The 22,015-nt window shown below is 35.2% G+C and overlaps 1 protein-coding gene across 1 annotated transcript in view; it reads left to right on the plus strand.

Moving 5' to 3' along the window:
• LOC150093845 (ceramide synthase 1-like) overlaps positions 1-22,015 on the plus strand; it is a 94,075-nt gene that overhangs the window by 42,969 nt on the left and 29,091 nt on the right. The window contains exons 4-5 of the mRNA XM_090412873.1: positions 18,446-18,607; positions 20,058-20,205. Coding sequence (XP_090268999.1) covers positions 18,446-18,607; positions 20,058-20,205 — 310 coding nt within the window. The remainder of the gene's footprint in view (positions 1-18,445; positions 18,608-20,057; positions 20,206-22,015) is intronic.

The raw sequence follows: 22,015 nt of genomic DNA on the forward strand, positions 1-22,015 counted from the left end.
AAGAGATAACTATCTGCGACAGCATGTAATTGAAAATACTAGGGGTGTGAGAGTGCTTGACCTGGTAATAACATCTGAGAATTTGACTGTAATGAATATGACCATGTTGCCACCTATTGGTGAGAGTGATCATAAGGTCTTGACCTGGGAGGTGGCTAAAGGTGTGGAATTTTTGATTAAGACAGGGTATATGTGGAATTATCGTGCTGACAAGTATGACAAGCTTATGAGATTGCTTGGATCAGTGCCATGGCATGTACAACTGCAAGGGCTGGATGTCGATAGAGCATGGGAAGTGGTCAAGGAGCATTTACAGGAGGTTATGGCTGATTGTATACCTAGGGCCCGAATAGTAAAACAAATAAGGGTAAATGGATTAATAACACCATTAAGCTTGAGCTGCAAAAACAGAAACAACTGTGCAGGGGATTTAAAGAAAGAGGTGACCTGCAGGCACACGAACAGTATAAAGTGCAGGCCAGAAGGGTAACGAGTGTGGTAAAAAAAGCAAAAGCAGATTATGAAAGGAAACTAGCTATGCAAGCTAAAGAGAATCCCAAACAGTTCATTCAGTATGCTGCAAGCAAAAAAAAAACTGTACACGGCAAAATGATTTTAAGGAATGACTATGGTAAGGAGGTCACTGAATCAGTTGATATAGTGGAGTTACTGAGCGAACACTTTGCAAAAGTATGTCAACCAGGTGGTGACATTGAAAAAATGAAGGAACCATTAGTTTATACGGGAATTGTGATGAATGAAGTGGAGGTGAATAGTCTATTACAGAACCTTAATGTGAATACATCTGTGGGATTGGATGGTATACCGGCAAGGTCTTGCGTGAAGCGGCTAAAGAATTATCAGTGCCCTTGACCATAGTTGTTTAATCTGAGTCTCAGGTCTGGTTTAGTCCCGAAGGTGTGGAAAGAGGGGAAAATAATTCCACTGCATAAAGGAGGATCCAGGACTATGTTTGCAAATTACTGAACGATCAGCATATCAGGAGTCGTTGTCAAGGTCTTGGAGAAAGTAGTCAAGGGAGAAATACAGGAATGGATTGATGAAAATGAGATACTGTATGGGGACAGCATGGCTTTGTGAAGGGTAGATCATGCCTCAGTAACTTGCTCAAGTTTTATAACACAGTGACGGCTGAACTGGATAAGGGTAATGGGTTTACAGTGATACTGCTGGACCTGGCCAAGGCATTTGACAGGATATCACATGGAATTTTAATCCGTAAACTACAACATATGGGAATGGATATAGTGTTGGTGAGATGGATAGGTGGGTGGTTGATGGAGAGATATCAAAGAGTAGTTTATTCAGGAGTAGAGTCCAAAAGACGGCCTGTGACTAGTGGTGTGCCACAGGGTTCTGTTCTTTGACCACTGCTGTTTAATTTGTTCATTAACGATATAGGGAAGGATCTAAGAGGAACAGTTCATTTGTTCGCTGATGATGCAAAGTTGGGTAGGGCAATAGTAAATGCAGAAGATGTCAAAATCTTGCAGGACCACTTGGATAGATTGGAGTTCTGGGCTAAGGAGAATGGATGTCAATTTAATGTGACAAAATGTAAGGTTATGCATTTTGGGGTGAAAAGATTAGCAGCAGTATACCACATTGGTGGAACTGTACTCCAGGAGATTGATGAGGCCAGGGACTTGGGATTGTTGGTGGATAGGGAGATGAAGTTTAGGGGGCACATTGCAAAAGTAGCTAAATCAGCTCATCAACTCACTTGGTTGGTGAAAGATACCTTGAAGAGCAGAGACAAGCAAGTTATTGTACCTCTGTACTGAGCCTTGATAAGACCTCATCTCGACTACTGTGCCCAGATTTCTTCATCTAGGTTCCTTCTTGATGGGGAGGAGGTGGAGAGGATCCAGAAGCGAGTGACTAAGATGATAGCAGGTCTATGGAATGAACATATGAGAATAGGTTGAAGATTTGTGGGTTGCAGAAATTAGTTGATAGGTGGAAAAGGGGAGATATGATTGAGACATTCAAATTGCTAAAGGGTTTCTATAGGATTAATTCAGAGGATATTTTTGAGATCAGGACTGGTGGTGGGAGAACTAGGGGACACCTATGGAAGCTGGGCAAGAGTGTGGTTAGCAGGGGTGTTAGAGCTGGGTTCTTTACGTTTAGAGTGGTAAATGAGTGGAATAAGCTGCCAGAGTCTGTTGTGGGTGCTATGACCAGAGATTGTCATATAGTTGTGTGGACATGATGTTTAGGGCCTCCCTCAGTGAGTCTAGGGACTCCCTGGAGTTGCCTGTAATAATAATAATAATAATGTGCTCAATCTTCGATCAACTGTTTTATATGTAACCCAGCTCTCAGATATATTAAAATTGGTGTGAACACTGTCTTGTATACAGCTGGTTTAGTATTGACTAATTTCTCTTATTCTATATAAATGTATTTAGTTGATTACCCACTATAGCTGTTTATTCTGTTGTCTATTTCCATATTTAATTTGCCGTCTTCACTAAAATTTATGTCTAATTAGTTGAAATGTTTTACCTATTCTATAGATTCTTACTTCAGGATGCAACTAATTTCAATGTTCCAGTATATTTTCATAGTCTTTGTTATCTTTTTTATTGCTGCCTTTCATGCCAGTTTTGTTACAGCAGTCATTCAGTTTAGTTAAAGAATTCTGCAGACTTGTACTGGATGATTTATTTAGGAGCATAATATAATGTGTATAAAGTAAAGAGCTGAGATTAATCTCTCCAGTTTTCATATTATTATTTCAGTAGCCTCCATGGAGTTAGCAGAATCATCATGGGAGGCCCAATCAACCAGCATCATGTGTTTCATATTGAACTTTGAAATCATTTACACTCCTTGCATTCACATTCACTCTGGCAATGCATTCTGCTCACCAACAACTCTCCATGTAAAAATCTACTCCTTATACCACATCTTTATACAACTTTCAGGGATGATCTCTTGTTTTTCCTATCTCATTGTCCATTCTTTTTATAATTCCCTCTGTATTTATCTGATGTTTTCTGTTCCTCCTGTCCACCAAACTCTGTAATCCACATTCTCCCAACTGCTCCACATAATCATATTCTGTTATCATATTCACTTTGGTCCTTCATCTTTGGACCCTCTAGTGTTTCCACATCACAATGAAAATTAGGCAACCAAATTTAAGCACAGTAGTCCATGTGTGGTCTGACCAATGCCTTATATCGAGGCACCATAATATCCTTATCCCTACATGTCAATGTACTTTTTATCATAGCAGCAATACGATGTGCAGTCTTTGCAACACTTTCAAAGACTGCAAAGTGTGCTCTTGGAACTTTAGTCCACTGTCTGCTATCACCCCAAGATCCCAAATGTCATCCATTTCCTGAAGTAGATAAAATTTGGCAAGTTTGCATCCTTGTCTTACACCTGATTTTACCTCAAACCATTCACTGCTGACTTACAACTTAAATATAGACTATGTATTGCTCAACATAACATCCTGTTTACATTATTTAATTGTAGTGTTTTGAACAGCTTTCTTCTTGGTGTCTCATCTATTTAATAACCAACTAGTTTCGCCGGCTATTGCTGTCGGCATCTTCAGGGTACAAATAAGGTAGGCAAAGTAAATTACAAGGCTAGATGTTATCTGACAATTCTAATTCAATAACAAAATAGTACTGAGCGTGAAACAATAGTTGTAGTTGGTGCTGAAGTTCATTTCATGTGTGTTTAGCGATCTGATTAAGGTCTTCCATATATCAAGTAGGATTAAAACTTGATTCCTGTTGAGGTTTTTTGTGAAAACGGGAGACTGTAGCTGCTTCTTTGAAGATTCTGGAACGGTAGTTTTCTTCTATATAAGGCATATAACTTTTATTCCATTCAATAATGTGGTTGGTTGTAGAGAAGTGGGAAGAAAGCCCAGATATATCTTGTCTGTTATTTCTTACATAACTGATGTATTCCTTTTGTCTCATTTTGAAGCTTCTAGACATCTGACCAATGTAAATAAGACCACAGGAACAATGGATGTTGTAAACTTCAGCATACTTGTAGAAAGGATGGAAGTCTTTTGATGATCTTAGAAATTTTTGAATAGTTTCAATTGGTTTGAAGGTCACTCTAATATTGTGTGGTTTTAGGAGGAGAGCCAGTTTTTTGGAAATGATACCAACGTATGGAATAGTTATAGTGGTGATATATTGGATGACATCATAGAATATAGTTAGAAGTTAAACAGTGACTTTCGTATGGAAGAAAACCATTTACAAACAATTAACCGGATTGGCCATGGGTAGTCCCCTCTCACCCTCTTGTGCTGACCTATTTATGGAAGATCTTGAAACTAAAATCTTATCTCAGATTAACTCAAAACCTACAGCATGGTTTAGATATACAGATGACATCTTTATCATATGGAACCACAAAAAGGAAGAGCTATTGGATTACCTAAACAAAATCAATTCGTTCCGCCATACTATCAGATTCACACTAGAACTTGAAAAGGACAAACAACTACCATTCCTGGACATCATAATAAAGAAACAAGAAAATAACAGTGTCAAGTTATCTGTTTATAGAAAACCTACAAATACTGGATGTTATCTATACTTCAGCTCATCACACCACTTCTCCCAAAAACTTAGCATTATTCATATGCTAAAGAAAAGAGCTATACAGTTTACTACGGACCAAAGTGATCTACAAGAAGAATTGACTACAATATCCAACGACCTATCCTTAAATGGCTACCCTAGAAGACTCATCAACAAGGTTCTCTTCTCTGACATACCACAAAGACAACATGATGTCACTCAATATATCACCACTATAACTATTCCATATGTTGGTACCATTTCCAAAAAACTGGCTCTCCTCCTAAAACCACACAATATTAGAGTGACCTTCAAGCCAATTGAAACTATTCAGAAATTTCTAAGATCACCGAAAGACTTCCATCCTTTCTACAAATATGCTGAAATTTACAGCATCCCTTGTTCATGTGGTCTTATTTACATTGGTCAGATGTCTAGAAGCTTCAAAATGAGACAAAAGGAACACATCAGTTATGTAAGAAATAACAGACAAGGTATATCTGGCCTTTCTTTCCTCTTCTCTACAACCAACCACATTATTGAATGGAATAAAAGTTATATGCCTTATATAGAAGAAAACTACCGTTCTAGAATCTTCAAAGAAGCAGCTTCAGTCACCTGTTTCACAAAAAACCTCAACAGGAATCAAGTTTTAATCCTACCTGATATATGGAAGACCTTAATCAGATCACTAAACACACATGAAATGAACTTCAGTGCCATCTATGAAATGTTTTTCAACAAGTAAATCATGTATCCGCGACACGTGTATTGTTTCATGCTCAGTATTATTTTGTTATTGAATTAGAATTGTCAGTTAACATCTAGCTTGTAATTTACTCTGCCTATCTTATTTGTACCCTGAAGATGCCGACAGCAATAGCTGGCGAAACTAGTTGGTTATTAAATAGTTTATTACCACTTGACCAATACTTCTAAATAAGAGTTAGTTATTCATTAATCTCTGTGGTCAAGAATTATAACAATTTTAAATACAAAATGTTCTTGCTACATTCTCATAGTTTCGTAACAGTTTATCTTAATGTGATAATCTGATCCTGACAACCACTATTTGTCCTGAATCTAGCTTGTTCTTTTTTTTTTTTTCCCACAATTTTTCATTGCCTCTTTTCAAGTATGCTTGCATAAATCTTATTTGGAAGATTCAGTAAGAAAATTCCTCTGTAATTCTTATGTTCAGTTTTATTTCTCTTTTTTGTAAATGGGTACTATGAGAGGTCTACTCCAGCCATCCAGAATTTGACCTTTTGACCAAGCATGAATTGTGCGATGCACCACTGTAAAACATTTTCCCTTCATATTTGAGCATTTATGGTTAAATATCATCTACCTCAGCTGCTTTCTGACATTTTATTTTATTTTATGGCTTTTTCTACTTCAAGCTCATTGTTTTCCTCAATTGCATTACTCTTGAATAATTTCTACCACCTCTTGAATAACTTCATCCTATCATGTTATTTCATTTAGCAATCTTTCAAAGTAATTGCTACTGTCATCTAGGATCTAATCTTTATCTTCAGGTTTCATGCCACCTTTTAACACTCTAATTTCTTTTATAGTACTTTTTCCTCCATTTCTAACCTCATTCAACAGCCTCCAGAACATTTTGCCACATTTCTTATATTTATCTTCTATAATTTTACTAGTTTGGGACTTAGCCAATCAAATTGTACTTTTTATTGACTTAAATCACAGATGCATGATGAGATTTCATGCCAGCTGGGGCATCGTCTGGTTAAACATAGCCTCTCACTTTTTTCGTCGGGGAACCAGGACAAACAGGCAAAAGTAAGCTACTGGAACAAGCTCCATCTCAACATCAAAAGAACTGAAGATAAGAACCATCAATTTAAGAAGTATTAATCAAAAGGAAATCAAACTTACAGAAGAATGGCATTACTGAGACAAAAAATACAAAAACAGGTGAGATCTTACTAAATAATAAGTGTAGGATTTTATTTTCAGGCAATAATGATCAAGGAAAGGAAGGATTAGCAATAGTGTTCAACACCAAATGTGAAGATAAACTTCTTGATTGTAAGGCAGTTTCAAGTAGAGTTATGTGGGCAAATTTCAGAATGGGAAATGGACAGTTAAACTTATTTGTGTCTATGGTCTCACAGAAGGTTCTTCTAAAGAAGAAATTTTTTGAGTCATTAGAATGAGCTGACATAAAGAAAATGGAAAAAGTGGTCCTTGTTGGAGATCTGAACAGCAGAGTAGGAAATGAATCCCATCAAGTATATAGGAACATTTTGGGAAAATGGAGAAAAGGGCAAAGCTGATAATAATGGTAAGCGTTTACTGGACTTCTGCTCAGGACACAGACTAGTCATTACTAATACCATGTTTCCACATAAAGATGTGCACAAGTTCACATGGTGAGAAGACAAGAAATAAGAAAGCCTTATTTATTATGTCATTGTTGATAGTGATATAATGCTGGTTCAGAGTGTACAGAGGATCCAGTTTGGAAGTGACCCCATTACATAATACTAAGCAGGATAAAAATGGATATCACATTGAAAAGAACAGTATGCAAGAAAGTTTTAAGAACTAAAGTTCAGTAGCTTTTAAAGGTAAATTGTAGACTTCATTATACAAACATTATTGAAGAAAATTTGAAGCAGTTTGAAAACAAGAACCAAACTTTGGAATCTCAGTGGCAAATTCTGAAGAAGACATTGATTTAAGGGTCAAAGCTGTATAACTGAGAGGAGACCTCCACATAGCCTTTAAAGGAATGCGGAGAACCGACCAGGGCTTCTGACCTAATGTCCAATCCTCACCTTCTCGTGGTGCACCCTGTTGGGTATCTACTTTGATACTGAACGAACGAGGATGGGCTGGCAATTTGGGATTTAGCCGACCAAATTGTATTCTTATTGGTTAAACCAAAATAAAAATGATGGTACAACATGACAAAATTTCATGCCGGCTGGGGCGTCGCCCGGTTAAACAAGGCCCCCCGTTGTTTTCGCCAGGGAACCAGGGCGAACAGCGAAAAGTCAGCTACTGGAACAAATCTGAAAACAAACCCCAACTCAACATCACCAGAGTTAAAGATCGGTACTATCAACGTAAGAAGCCTGAATGGCAAAGAAATGGAGCTAGCTGAGGAATTAGATAAGTACCAGATCGACATAATAGGGGTGACTGAAACAAAAAAGACAAAAACTGGTGACATCTTTCTGAGCAATAAATACAAAATGTTATATTCAGGCAATGACAATCAAGGAAAAGAAGGAGTAGCCATAGTATTCAACACAAAATATGAGGCTAATCTTCTTGAATGGCAGTCAGTCTCAAGTAGAGTAATGTGGGCAAATATGAGAATGGGGAACTGGACAATGAGACTTATTTGTGCCTATGGTCCCACAGAAGGTTCTACTAAGGTAGAAGTGGAGGAATTTTTTAGGCTTTAGAAAAAGCAACTGACACAATGAAAAAGGAAAAGTTGTTCCTTGTTGGGGATCTAAATAGCAGAGTAGGAAATGATTGACAGACATACAAAAATATTTGGGGAAAATTTGGAGAAAAGAGCAAAGCTAATAATAATGGCAAATATCTGTTGGATTTCTGCTCAGGACATGGACTGGTTATTACTAACACCATGTTCCAACATAAAAATGTGCACAAATTCACATGGAGAGAAGAGGCTAGGAATAAGAAAAGCCTCATTGACTATGTTATTGTTGATAGTGATGTTTTCTCCCTGGTGCAGGACACCAGAGTGTACAGAGGATTTGAAATTGGAAGTAATCACTATTTAGTCTTGAGCAGGATAAAATTGAATTTCATATTGAAAAGAATAACATGTAAGAAAGTTTTAAAGCGAATAAAAGTTGAGCAGCTCTCCGATGTGAACTGTAGACTAAAATATGCAAACATTATTGAAGAAAAAATGAAAGATTTGAGAACAGGAATCAAAACTTGGAGATTCAGTGGCAAACTCTGAAGAAAACATTAATTGATTCTGCCAGAGAGGCATGTGGTGAGGTTGTCTGCAAGGATAAAAAAAATCAGAACTCCCTGGTGGACACAGGAAGTTAAAGAGGCAGTGAAGGAAAAGAAGAAAGCATATCAAAAGTTCCTGTCAAATAAGTCAGCTTGTGCTCTTAGAGATTATAGAGACAAAAGCAAGAATGCTAAACACTGTGTAAAACTAGCTAAACAAAAGTCATGGGAGGACTTTGGCAAGAATATAGAAAATAAATATCAAGAAGGTGGCAAAATATTCTGGAGGTTGTTGAAGAAGATTAGGAATGGAGATAAGAGTGCTGTAAAAGGTGTTAGAGATGATAAAGGTGACATGAAAACTGGAGAAAAAGATATCCTTGAAGTATGGAGTAATTACTTTGAAAAACTGCTAAATGAAACAAGCAGTGATGACAGCACAGTGGTAAAAAACACTGATCAGGCATGCAGGCAGGAATATATATCCATACTTGAAGTAGAAAAAGCCATCAAAGGCTTGAAATGTGGAAAGGCAGCAGGAGTAGATGATATTCGACCAGAAATGCTGAAGTATGGTGGTATAAGAGTCTTACAGTGGCTGCACTGCATAGTTCAGAAAGCCTGGATAGAGGGACGAATTCCTGATGATTGGAGTAGAGCTCTCATAGTACCAATATATAAAAAGGGAAATAAAACTGAATGTGAGAATTACAGAGGTATTTCACTACTGAGTGTTCCTGGCAAGATCTATGTAAGTATACTTGAAAAACGGTTGAGAAAAATTGTGGAAGAAAATCTTGGTGAAGAACAAGCTGGATTCAGGCCAAACAGAGGCTGTCAGGATCAGATCTTCACTTTACGACAAATAGTTGAGAAAGCATGGGAATATAACAAAGATCTGTATTTAAGCTTTGTCGATTTGGAAAAGGCATATGATAAGGTGCCAAGAGAGAAGCTATTCAATACGCTGCAGTTTTATGGTGTCAATGGGGCATTATATCAAGCAATACTTAGTCTTTATTTGAGTTGTAAGTCAGCAGTTAGAATTGAAGGACGTACAGGAAGATGGTTTAATGTTAAATCTGGTGTGAGACAAGGATGTACATTATCCCCTCTGTTATTCATTAACTATATGGATCACATTATGAAGGAAAATGGCATTAAACATGATATCAAAATTGGAGATGTTAATGTCAGCTCTTTGCTTTATGCAGATGATGTTATACTTCTAAATAAATCCACTACAAGTCTGCAAGACTCTCTGACTAAATTGAATAGCTGTTGTAATAGATATGGTATTAAGGTCAGCAATAACAAGTCAAAGATAATGAAAATAGGCAGAAGCATTGAAAATATCAACTGCATTGTGAATGGAGAACTTATAGAACAAGTAAAATATTTCAGTAAAACTACTTAGGCACGATTTTTACTGAAGATGGTAAATTAAATGTAGAAATAGACAACAGAATCAGCAAAGCTGGTATGGTGGCAAGTCAATTGAATAAATTCATATGGAATAAGAGAGAAATTAGTCAGAACACTAAATTAGCTGTATACTGTATACAAGACAGTGTTCAAACCAGTTTTAACTTATGGATCTGAGAGCTGGGTCAGAAGTAAAACACTTGACCAAAGACTAGAGACTGCAGATATGAGAGTCCTGAGAAAGATTACAGGCATGAACAGATGGCATCAATGGCAATATCATATTAAAAATGAGGATATTAGGAAAGAACTTGACATTGTCAGCATCCAGGAATGCATTAGCAGAGCTAATCTCAGGTGGAAAAAATTAATATCAGGAAGGTAGCAAAATGTTCTGAAGGCTATTGAAGAAGCTTAGAAATGGAGGAAAGATTATTGTAAAAGAAACCAAAGGTGGTAAGTCATTTTAAAAACTGAAGATAACAATATCCTAAATGTCTGGAGCAATTACTTTGAAAGACTGTTAAATGAACCAAGCAGCGACAGAACCATACTAGAAAATTTTCAAGAGGAAAGCAAAGAGGAGTACATATCAATACTTGAGGTAGAGAAAGCTGCCAAAAACTTGAAATATGGAAAGGCAGCTGGGGGGGTGGATGATTTTCGACCAGAAATGCTTAACTATAGAGGTATAAAAGTTTTGCAGTGCCTACACTGCATGATTTAGAGGGCCTGGAGGTCAAATTCCCAATGATTGGAGTAGAGCTCTCATAGTACCCATCACTAAAAAAAGGAAATAAAGCTGAATGTGATAATTATAGAGGAATATATTTCTCTACTCAACCTCTTTTCGAACATACTTGAAAAGAAGTTGAGAAAGATTGTGTGAGAGAAACTCAGAGAAGAACAAGCTGGGTTCAGGCCAAATAGAGGTTGTCAAGACCAGATTTTCACTTTAAGACAAATGGTTGAGAAATTGTGGAATTATGATGAGGATCTGTACTTAGTTTTGTAGATCTGGAAAAGGAATATGACAAGGTGCCAAGAGAAAAGCTTTTCAAAACACTACAATTATATGGGGTAAATGGAACATTATACAGAGCAATACATAGCCTATATTTAAGTTGTCAGTCAGCAGTTAGAATTGAAGAAAATACAGGAAGATGGTTTGATGTAAAAAGATGTAAGACATGTATGCACATTATCTCCACTCTTATTCATTCATCTATGTGGATCACATTATGAAAGAAGGTGGCATTAGGCTTTATTAGAATTGGACATGTCGAACTTAGTTCTTTGCTTTATTCAGATATGTTGTACTCACTCTTAAATACATCTAATGCAAGTGTCGTGACGACTCCTTTCTGTCGTGTTCTAATTCACCATCTAGTCTTAAGTCACTTTTATGAATAAAATAACTAATTACGAAGTGATCACCAATCCAAAAGTAGGGAAATTTATATTTATACTGCGCCACCCTATTCTTTGGATTAGTCTATATAAATAGTAGGATCAATTCTAAATTAGGTTAGCAGTCATCTCATTAGGCCGAATCAATTATTATCATTTTTACTTGGGGTTCCCGCTAGATTCGAATATTTATGAACGGTGCAATAAAAAGGAATTCAGGCAAACACAATATTTAGATCAACAAAATAAAACATTTAATATATGATATGGTTAACGAAAACAAAACTCTATTTAAAAATGGAACTATACAATTAACTTAATACAACTTCTTAGGTCACTCATTCCAATTCAACGTTCTAACTTTCATATACAATTCACAGTCTCAAAAACACAATTCTTCTTATTTCAAGTTAATATAACAACTTCACATTTAATCAGTCTTCACAAATCTATCAGCTCAATGTTTATATTCACAGCAGGCAATACTCTATGTAAGCAATATTCCAAACAAATAAATTCCGGTCCTTGAGCATCGGAGATATATCACAGTTAATGCTAGAATAGACAAACTTATACAACTACTCTTACCAGACAAATTCTTCAATACATCAAATTATTGAGAGAGCACTTATGAATTAACTTAATTAACGTTAGCGGAACACACATAATAAAAATTCTCCACAGTTTAAACTGTATTACTGTAAGTCGCACTTCACTATTCCAAACAACAGTAATTAGGTACTAATATCTTTTCTTGTTCGCTTTTCTCCAAGTAATCAATATAACCTTTTCCTAGGGCAACATAGAATTAAAATCGTAATTCAGATTAACTGGAACTAATCAGAATTTTCGCATTGACTGTCCAGTTTCCTTTTATCTGATTACGACATTAACCTTTCTTCATAACGACAGCTGATTTCACTTATAATATTAAACCTTATGATTCACTACTTATTGGTTCACTTCCGAACACTATTTTCATAAATTTCTGCCCTATGGATTCTATAATCTTGGTTCCGCAAAACTCTCTCCTCCCTCGCTTAATAATAATTCTTCTCTACCTCTCTGTCTTATTTCTGACCTTCTCTCTCTGCTCTATCTTCTCTATTCTATATGACCTTCACTCCCACCTTACGTTCGAACGCCACGTTCTTCTCCACTCGTGGTTGTTTACGCGTGCGTGTCCATGACAACAGACTAAACGTAAACATTTCGCTAATGTAATGTATGTTCTGTTACTACTACATTTGTGATTACATAACATTAAATATTTTACAAATAAGAACAACATAATATTTAAGCTACTTCATCAACCTTTCGATTACGTATACAGTTAAATATAAAATAACACTTTATGTTACACCATATATTTTTAGTTATACAAAATTCTAAACATATTATTATTTTATGAACTAATAATAGGTCAGGTTTTTAAATAAATATTTAATTAGTAATTCTTATTTAAGGAATAATAAACAATTTTATATAAACCATGATTAATATTTAATAAGCAATGTTAAATGTGAATGAAAAAAAAATAAATTACATAACATAGCTTCATTCACAATTTAACATAGGCTCACCCTTTCTTTGAAAAATTTTTATTATAAGAAAAATTTTTCTTTTTACACTAGGCTCCTTTAAAAAAAACTGGATTACATATTTCCTTTTCGATTTCTCAAGTAATACCAAGCTTTACTGAAGCTTGGTTCCTTATTATGTTTTGTGCCTTTATTCTCTTTCACATTATCATCAATTCTCTTATTACTATTATCATCAATTTCTGCATGTCTTCTATGTCTGTAGTAAGGGATTGTCTCTTCCGAATTAAATTCACGTTTTCTATTACTAGAATTAAGTTTTAGCTGTTTCACTACTTGGTGATTTGTTCCATTATATAGATTGGTTATTTTACCAAAATTGACTTCAACTGTTATCTCACTATTAGTGGTAATTTCTGCTTTAGGCTTTGTCACTACCACTTGTTGTTCATCCATGACAAGTGGTGTGTCAGACTGAACGTGCACATGTGAGTTATCATCACTATCTCTTTTAGATGATTGATTCACAGCCGACTTTTCTTTAGTAGATGGTCCTGATTCAGGTGGCAATCTAAACTGTTTTGTTTGATACTTAGTCTTATCACAATCATGAATTTCATTTCTTCTGGTATATCTCCTCTTGTTCATCAGGAATATTTCCTTCTTAGAAAAGTCACAAGAAAACTGATATCTTGATAAGAAGTTTGTTCCCAAGATAATGTGAGAACTTAGATTGGAAGTAGTGGGGACAACAAGTAGGTCTTGCCACACGTACAGTCCAAATTCTGGTAGGTATATTCTTGCTCGAAGCTTTTCATATGCCATAAAGTTTGAGTCTGAGAGAGAAGATATCCTTACAGGTTGTCTCAGCTTGGCAGTGCTCTTCCACAGTTTGTTCTTTAATGTTAGGAAATAATCCATCCTGATGGTAGAGGCATTGCATCCTGTATCTAATAAGATGTCACATTTAGAGCCCAGGATATCACCTCTAATTCTCATCATTCTCTCATTAGATGTTTGATAATTCTGAATTCCTTTATTTCTTCTGTGGGGTTTGTATCCAAATTTTGAGTTCCATCTGTTGTTATAGTAGTCTTCCTTATTATGGAAACAGTTCCTGGCATAATGTCCAACTTTGTTGCAATTGTAACACCTAAGAGGATTTCTTTGCTTTGTCTCTGTCTTGGATTGAGGGATAGTGGACATTTGTTGTCTAACATCATTTAATCCTTGGATTACCTTATCTAGGCTACTTAAAATAGGTTGACTTTGTCTTTCAACTTCATGTTTGATCATCTCATCAATTTTGTTTGTAGTGGGGTTTTGATTTTCTTGAGAACTCAAATTAATAGCTGATAACTGTCTCACAACTTCATTAAGACTATCTATTATTGGCTGATTTAATTTATTGACTTCCTGGTGAATCAGGGATTTCACTTCTGTCATCAGTTTCCTGTCCAATTGCTCTTTACTCTCTGTCACGTAGTTTACACTACTTGAATTTTCTCCAGTATTCTTTGCTTTTCCCTTTTCAACTTTACTTCTCTTTTCTATTTCTGATTGGTTGAATGAACTATCAGTCTTATTCATAACATTCACAAGACTTACATTGGTTGAGGGATAAAGGTCACCTAGTATTTGTTCTTTTTCCTTAACACTTTTGAGACACTCTTCTAAAGTAGAAATTTTCTTCTTGTAGGCTGTTTCTCTTAATTCTTGCCTAACACCTTGTCTAAATTGTTGGAACACAGCCCAATCTAAGTGAGGTTTATCTTCACCAGTAACATTCAAACTGTTGGCCAATGTTAATAACCGATTGTGAAAATCAGTAACAGTCTCTTTATCCTTTTGAACAATTTTCTGCAATTTCCACAAGTTAGGACCTACACTTCTAAGTTTACAAAATTGAGACAATAAGGTGTCTTTAAATTTGGAATACTCAAAAGTTTCTCGAAGTATTGGAGAAGAATGCAAAAATGTTTTTGCTTTACCTACCAATTTACTTCTAATCAGAACTAGCAATTGAAAATCAGTCCAACCTGCAATTTCTCTAAGTTTTTCAACATAGGTAAAGAAGAATAGTACATCATCTGATTCTTCACCTGAAAATTGGGGAAAAACCTCTTGCGGGTTTACAGTACGAAAAAATTCACTGTCATTCATTTCAGAGTTTGATGTGACAGCCATAGTGATTAATAAATTACTATCTCAATAAATACAATAAATACATATAAATCTTTCTACCTTAAAATAAACTTTTATCTTTGCCTGAGTCCAGATTATAACCAGTTCACTGTGATTTAATTATTTCACTTTCCAAATTCCAGGGAGTACTTCTACAATTATTATTACTAAAACTTAAATTCAATTTCTTAACTTATAGTTGTTAAATTTAATTACTATCAATTAAATCACATCCTGCCGACTGCGCCATTTGTCGTGACGTTCTATTTTCATGTTATGTTCTAAATCCGCCATCTTGGTTCAAGTCACTCTTATCAATATAACACTTAATCGCAAATTGATCACCGATCCAAAAGTAGAGAAATTTATAATTATACTGCGCCACCCTATTTTTAGATTAGTCTATATAAAATAGTAGGATCAATTCTTAATTAAGTTAGCAGTCTTCTCATTAGTTTAGGCCGAATTATTTACTATTCTACTTGAGGTTCCCGCAAGATTCGAATATTTATGAACGGTGCAATAAAAAGGAATTCAGGCAAACACAATATTTAGATCAACAAAATAAAACATTTAATATATGATATGGTTAACGAAAACAAAACTCTATTTAAAAATGGAACTATACAATTAACTTAATACAACTTCTTAGGTCACTCATTCCAATTCAACGTTCTAACTTTCATATACAATTCACAGTCTCAAAAACACAATTCTTCTTATTTCAAGTTAATATAACAACTTCACATTTAATCAGTCTTCACAAATCTATCAGCTCAATGTTTATATTCACAGCAGGCAATACTCTATGTAAGCAATATTCCAAACAAATAAATTCCGGTCCTTGAGCATCGGAGATATATCACAGTTAATGCTAGAATAGACAAACTTATACAACTACTCTTACCAGACAAATTCTTCAATACATCAAATTATTGAGAGAGCACTTATGAATTAACTTAATTAACGTTAGCGGAACACACATAATAAAAATTCTCCACAGTTTAAACTGTATTACTGTAAGTCGCACTTCACTATTCCAAACAACAGTAATTAGGTACTAATATCTTTTCTTGTTCGCTTTTCTCCAAGTAATCAATATAACCTTTTCCTAGGGCAACATAGAATTAAAATCGTAATTCAGATTAACTGGAACTAATCAGAATTTTCGCATTGACTGTCCAGTTTCCTTTTATCTGATTACGACATTAACCTTTCTTCATAACGACAGCTGATTTCACTTATAATATTAAACCTTATGATTCACTACTTATTGGTTCACTTCCGAACACTATTTTCATAAATTTCTGCCCTATGGATTCTATAATCTTGGTTCCGCAAAACTCTCTCCTCCCTCGCTTAATAATAATTCTTCTCTACCTCTCTGTCTTATTTCTGACCTTCCTTCTCTCTCTGCTCTATCTTCTCTATTCTATATGACCTTCACTCCCACCTTACGTTCGAACGCCACGTTCTTCTCCACTCGTGGTTGTTTACGCGTGCGTGTCCATGACAACAGACTAAACGTAAACATTTCGCTAATGTAATGTATGTTCTGTTACTACTACATTTGTGATTACATAACATTAAATATTTTACAAATAAGAACAACATAATATTTAAGCTACTTCATCAACCTTTCGATTACGTATACAGTTAAATATAAAATAACACTTTATGTTACACCATATATTTTTAGTTATACAAAATTCTAAACATATTATTATTTTATGAACTAATAATAGGTCAGGTTTTTAAATAAATATTTAATTAGTAATTCTTATTTAAGGAATAATAAACAATTTTATATAAACCATGATTAATATTTAATAAGCAATGTTAAATGTGAATGAAAAAAAAATAAATTACATAACATAGCTTCATTCACAATTTAACACAAGTCTCTAGGATTCTCTAACTAAATTGAATAACAACTGTAACAAATTAGGCATTAAAATCAGCAATAAAAGGGCCAAAACTATGAAAATGGGCAGGAACATAGAAAACTTCTGCTGTATGCTGAATGGAGATCCTATAGAACAAGTAAAATATTTCAGCTATTTAGGCACAGTTTTTATAGAAGATGGTAGGTTAAATCTGAAATAGATAACAGAATTAGCAAACTGATATGGTGGGTAGCCAGCTGAATAAATTTATATGGAAAATAAGAGAAAAATTAGGCAAAACACCAAACTAGCAGTATACAAGACAGTGTTCAAACCGTTTTAGGTTATGAATCTGAGGGTTGAGTTAGAAATAAAGCACTTGATCAAAGACTGGAGACCACAGATATGAAGGTTCTGAGAAAAATTAGGGGAGTGAATTGATGGCATCAATGGCAGAATCATATTAAAAATGAAGATATTATAAAGGAACTTGATGCTATTAACAATTTAGAATGTGTAAGCAGATCTAATTTAAGGTGGTATGACCACTTAAATAGAATGTATGAGGAAAGGTTAGCAAACCTGGTGTTTGTTGCCAAGATGGCAGGAAAGAGACCTAGAGGAGTCCAATGTCTAGGTGGATTGATTCAGTCAGAACTGCCTTAGAGGAACAAAATGTTAGATATTGCAATATTGGAGTGCTTACAAATAATAGACTAATTTGGAGGAAAATTGTGGATAGGAGATGAATCATAATGTAAACTTAATCATGTAGTGCTGTCATAGTAACCTAAACACTCCCTGGGGGTATATATATATCAGGAAATTAATGATGATAATGCTATAATTACTCCTTTTTCCTGATCACAGTGTCGTAACTAGAGCTTTTGCTGCCCGGGGAGGTCCCTGAGCTTGCTGCCACTCTCAACACGCACGCACATGCGCGCGCACACACACACACCAAAATTACTACAAAAAGTCATAACGACATATAGCGAAATAAATTAAAACACTATGTTTGTTTTTGAAGTAAAACTTTAACTTCAACATTCTAAAATGTTATTTTTCTTGCTTTTCTGTTAGCGAAATCGTCGATGACATTGGCGAAGTCTATTTAATAATAATGTAGGTAATTTTAATCTATTTTATTTAGAAAAACTCCTCTCACAACTAGCAACACTTACAGCAATTCTGTGGAAAATTTGCAGTAGCATTACAATATTTGGAAATGAGTTCTTATGACTGTATTTTAGAATTAACTGCAAAAGTTCAAAAATTTTCAATGTGCCGCCCAGGGCGGACTGCCCCTCTGCAACCCCCTAGCTACGCCACTGCCTGATCATTATTACCTGAATGTAATGTGAATGATGAGTAAGTGATTGTATTATAATGTAAATTGTTTTTGTAATGAGAGTCTCTTTTTTTCTAGATTTCATAATATTGGAGCTTTAACTTTGTTACTTCATGACATCTGTGATGTGCAGCTGGAGTTCACCAAACTCAATGTGTATTTCAAATTTCGTGGAGGAGAATTAGTTAAAATTCATGAACATCTAGCAAATGTTATGTTTTGCTTTTTTGCATTTACATGGTAAGTCTAGTTAACTTATGTTTACCTTAGATTATATTTTTACATCTCTTTTGCATAGAATGCAGATTATCTTTTAAAATTCAAGTAAAACATTTATGTGTTATTCTGACAAAACATATTAATCCTGTTGTGCAACAGATTCACTCATAATTAGGTTTAATGGAAGAAACGGTACACAAAAAAGTTAGTCTCAAGTCCTGAGACCAGCATCATTTATAGCCTTAATTTATATCTTAACTGTTTAGTGGGAGTTCTAAGAATTTGTTTCCTAAATTTTGGAATTTAAGGGATTTAGCACAACCCCATAGATTGGGCTGATTTTTATTAAATCTGCTGCTGATTCAAAAAAATAAAATAAAAAAATAAAAACTTTTATGCACTGAGATGAAGTGTAGTAGTTTTTTCTATTTGATTCTGTACAAGGTGTCCAAGGCACAGTCAACTAGTGGTGGCAGGTGTATTTCTTGTGTTCTTGAAGGCAGATCTCTCAGTTTGTCCATAATATGACAAGCTGCAAGAAAAAGGAACCTTGTACACTCCTGGAATAGAGAGCAGAGGGAGTTAATCCTTTGGAGAGTGGATAAAGGCATCTAGCTTCATATGAGGTTTGAAAGTAGTGCAGAGATTATATTTCTTTTAATGTTTCCAGCTATTTTTTCAGAGGTAATTCCAAATATAAAGAGCATTACTATAATCTGTATATTTGAAAGAGATGTGCAGAGATGGGGGGGGTTGGTGGAAGCAACTAATTTGTTTGGTATAAAGAAAAAAGGAAACATCTTCATTTAAACTTTTGGAAGCTATATTCATTTTATTATTCTTCCTCTTCTCTTTTTTTCTTGCTTTGTTTCTGTTTGCTTTTAATTATTTTCCTTTTTCCTTGTCTTTATCAATCTATCTCCATATACTTTCAGCTTCCTGTTTTTTCTGTTCCTTCTTGTTCCTTTGCCTTCTGTTGACTCAAATTTCTTGGTTTATCCTGCTTCCATTGCAAATCTGTTCTCTAGGCTCGACCTCTTCTATCCCTGTTACCAAAGTTTTCTAAGACCCTTTTCCTCACTTCAAGAACAAATGTACTTTGCTTCTTCTCTTTACCAAACTATCCTTCCATCACTTTATAAGTGATTGATGGAGATAGATGATTTATACTAACAACCGCGATCTGCTTAGTTACATCCTTCTGTTTTTTATTCCGATATTTAGCTTAAAACTATAATAAGGAATGATGATGTTCGTGAATCCTAAATAACAAAGGGCCAACTTATTTTATAAGCTTTCTTTTCTGGTCATATCTTAACCATTGGAGAAACATGCAGATCCATGCGCACACTGCAGAGATTTCTATATTCTATAAGATGGAGTTACTAAATTTGAATGCACATATTAATTATATGTATATCAGTGGGATTTTATTAAAGTTTGAGAAGAACACATATCTTTTTTTCTGTAGGTTTTTGTCACGATTGTATTGGTATCCACTTAAAGTTATATATACAGGGAGTTCTGTGGTTTTAGCCAAGCAAATTCAATTGCCATTTGCTTCTATAGTGAACATTCTGTTATGGATTCTTCAAGTACTGAATATTTACTGGTTCCTGGTAAGTTTGTTTTTCTAAATATGTTTTTTCCTTATTATTTTGAAATTTGCTGTCTTAACTGTCATGATTATAATGTGACATTGACTTTTTTTTTCCAGGTGAATATTGAATATCATGTGCACATACACATGCATGTTATTAAATGATTGGGAGAACCAACAGATCTAATAGCATTAGATATGTTGCTTGGTGTCACATGATCTTATTATGTGACACCTCCAAGGACTCTTGGATGAGTCCTTGAAGGTGTCACCACTCCACGATACTCAATCCTATATCTATACAATTCCACTAGTAATTATCTGCTCCCATCAGCATCTCTTGCCCAATTTTCTGGCCAAGTTGCGTGCATGCAGGATGAAAAACCCAAGTTTTTTTTTTTGTGTGTGTGGGGGGGGGGAATCCTGCTATCTCCATATGAGATTTTTCCTAATTCACCTTCAATTGAAAAAACTAACAGCCCAAGCACAGAGCCCTGAGGCACACCACTGGTCACCTGCCTCATCCTGGACTCTGCTCCTTCATACACCACTTTCTGGTATCTCTCCCTGAGCCATTCTCTTATCCATATCACCAGTTTAGTATCCATCCCCATCTGCTCCAATTTGCGCAACAATATTCCATGGGGGTATCCTGTCAAAAGCCTTAGCAAAATCCAGACGTACCACTGTGTAGCCATTTCCTTTGTCCAACTCGGATGTCATTCTATTATAAAAAGTTAATAAGATGATGGAAGTTTTTTCACTTGGCTATGCAACCAATTATATATTTGGTTTAATCCTTTATCAAAGTGTAAGCAAACAAAGTTTGTGCCCGAAGTATTTTCAGGACTGGGGCAACTCATGGTAAAGGTGGTATAAGTTCTGATCACTTGCCTTAGTATCCCATAATGCGAAGCACATCTCCTTGCGGACATGTATAATGCTATGCATTAAGGGAAGGTTCACTACCCAGACCGGTTTTGACCTTTATTGAAGCCTCATCAATGGGAACCAGTGATACTACTAAATATATAACTGGTAGCATAGCCAAGTGAAAAAACTTCCATCAGCTATCTCTAATCCAGAGAATTTTAATAATAAGGTGTTGACACATTTTGGCAACTGGTATATGGTGATATGACTTCTGCATTACTTCCTCCTTAGTATCACCACATCTGGGTCTGACTCCCACTGACAGGATATCAATAAAGGTCGAAACCGGTCTGGGTAGTGACCCTTCCCTTAATGCATAGCATTATACATGTCCACAAGAAAATGTGCTTTGTAATATGGGATACTAAGGCAAGTGATCAGAACTTATAACCACCTTTACCACGAGTTGCCCCAGTTCTGAAAATACTTCAGGCACAAACTTTGTTTGCTTACACTTGAATAAAGGATTAAACCAAATATATAATATAATTGGTAAAAAGTTAATAAATTGCTAAGGCAGAATCGACCTTTAACAAAACCATGTTGGTCCCCCTATAGTGTATCATATTCTGATCCACCCATTCTTGAATTCTGTCTTTAACCAACTTTTCTAATACTTTTACCACTACACCCGAGATGGTGATAGGTCTGTAATTAACTATTGCAATTTTAGAGCCACCTTTATGCAACTTTGCCTTCCTTCCACTCCCTAGGAACTATACCAGAGTTCAAACTTAAGGTAAATAACCAAGTAAGAGGCGTTGACAATTCCTTTGCACATTCACGCAACACCCAAGCTAACATTCCATCTAAGCCTACAGCAGTGTTTGTATTTAAATTCTGCAATATACTAAGTACCTCTGATTTATTAACTTCAATTCTCACATTAGTTATTG

Source organism: Typopeltis vanoorti, chromosome 23 (genome assembly GCF_054136105.1).
Source record: "Typopeltis vanoorti isolate ZY-2024b chromosome 23, IOZ_Tvanoo_1.0, whole genome shotgun sequence".
Classification (NCBI taxonomy): Eukaryota; Metazoa; Arthropoda; class Arachnida; order Uropygi; family Thelyphonidae; genus Typopeltis; species Typopeltis vanoorti.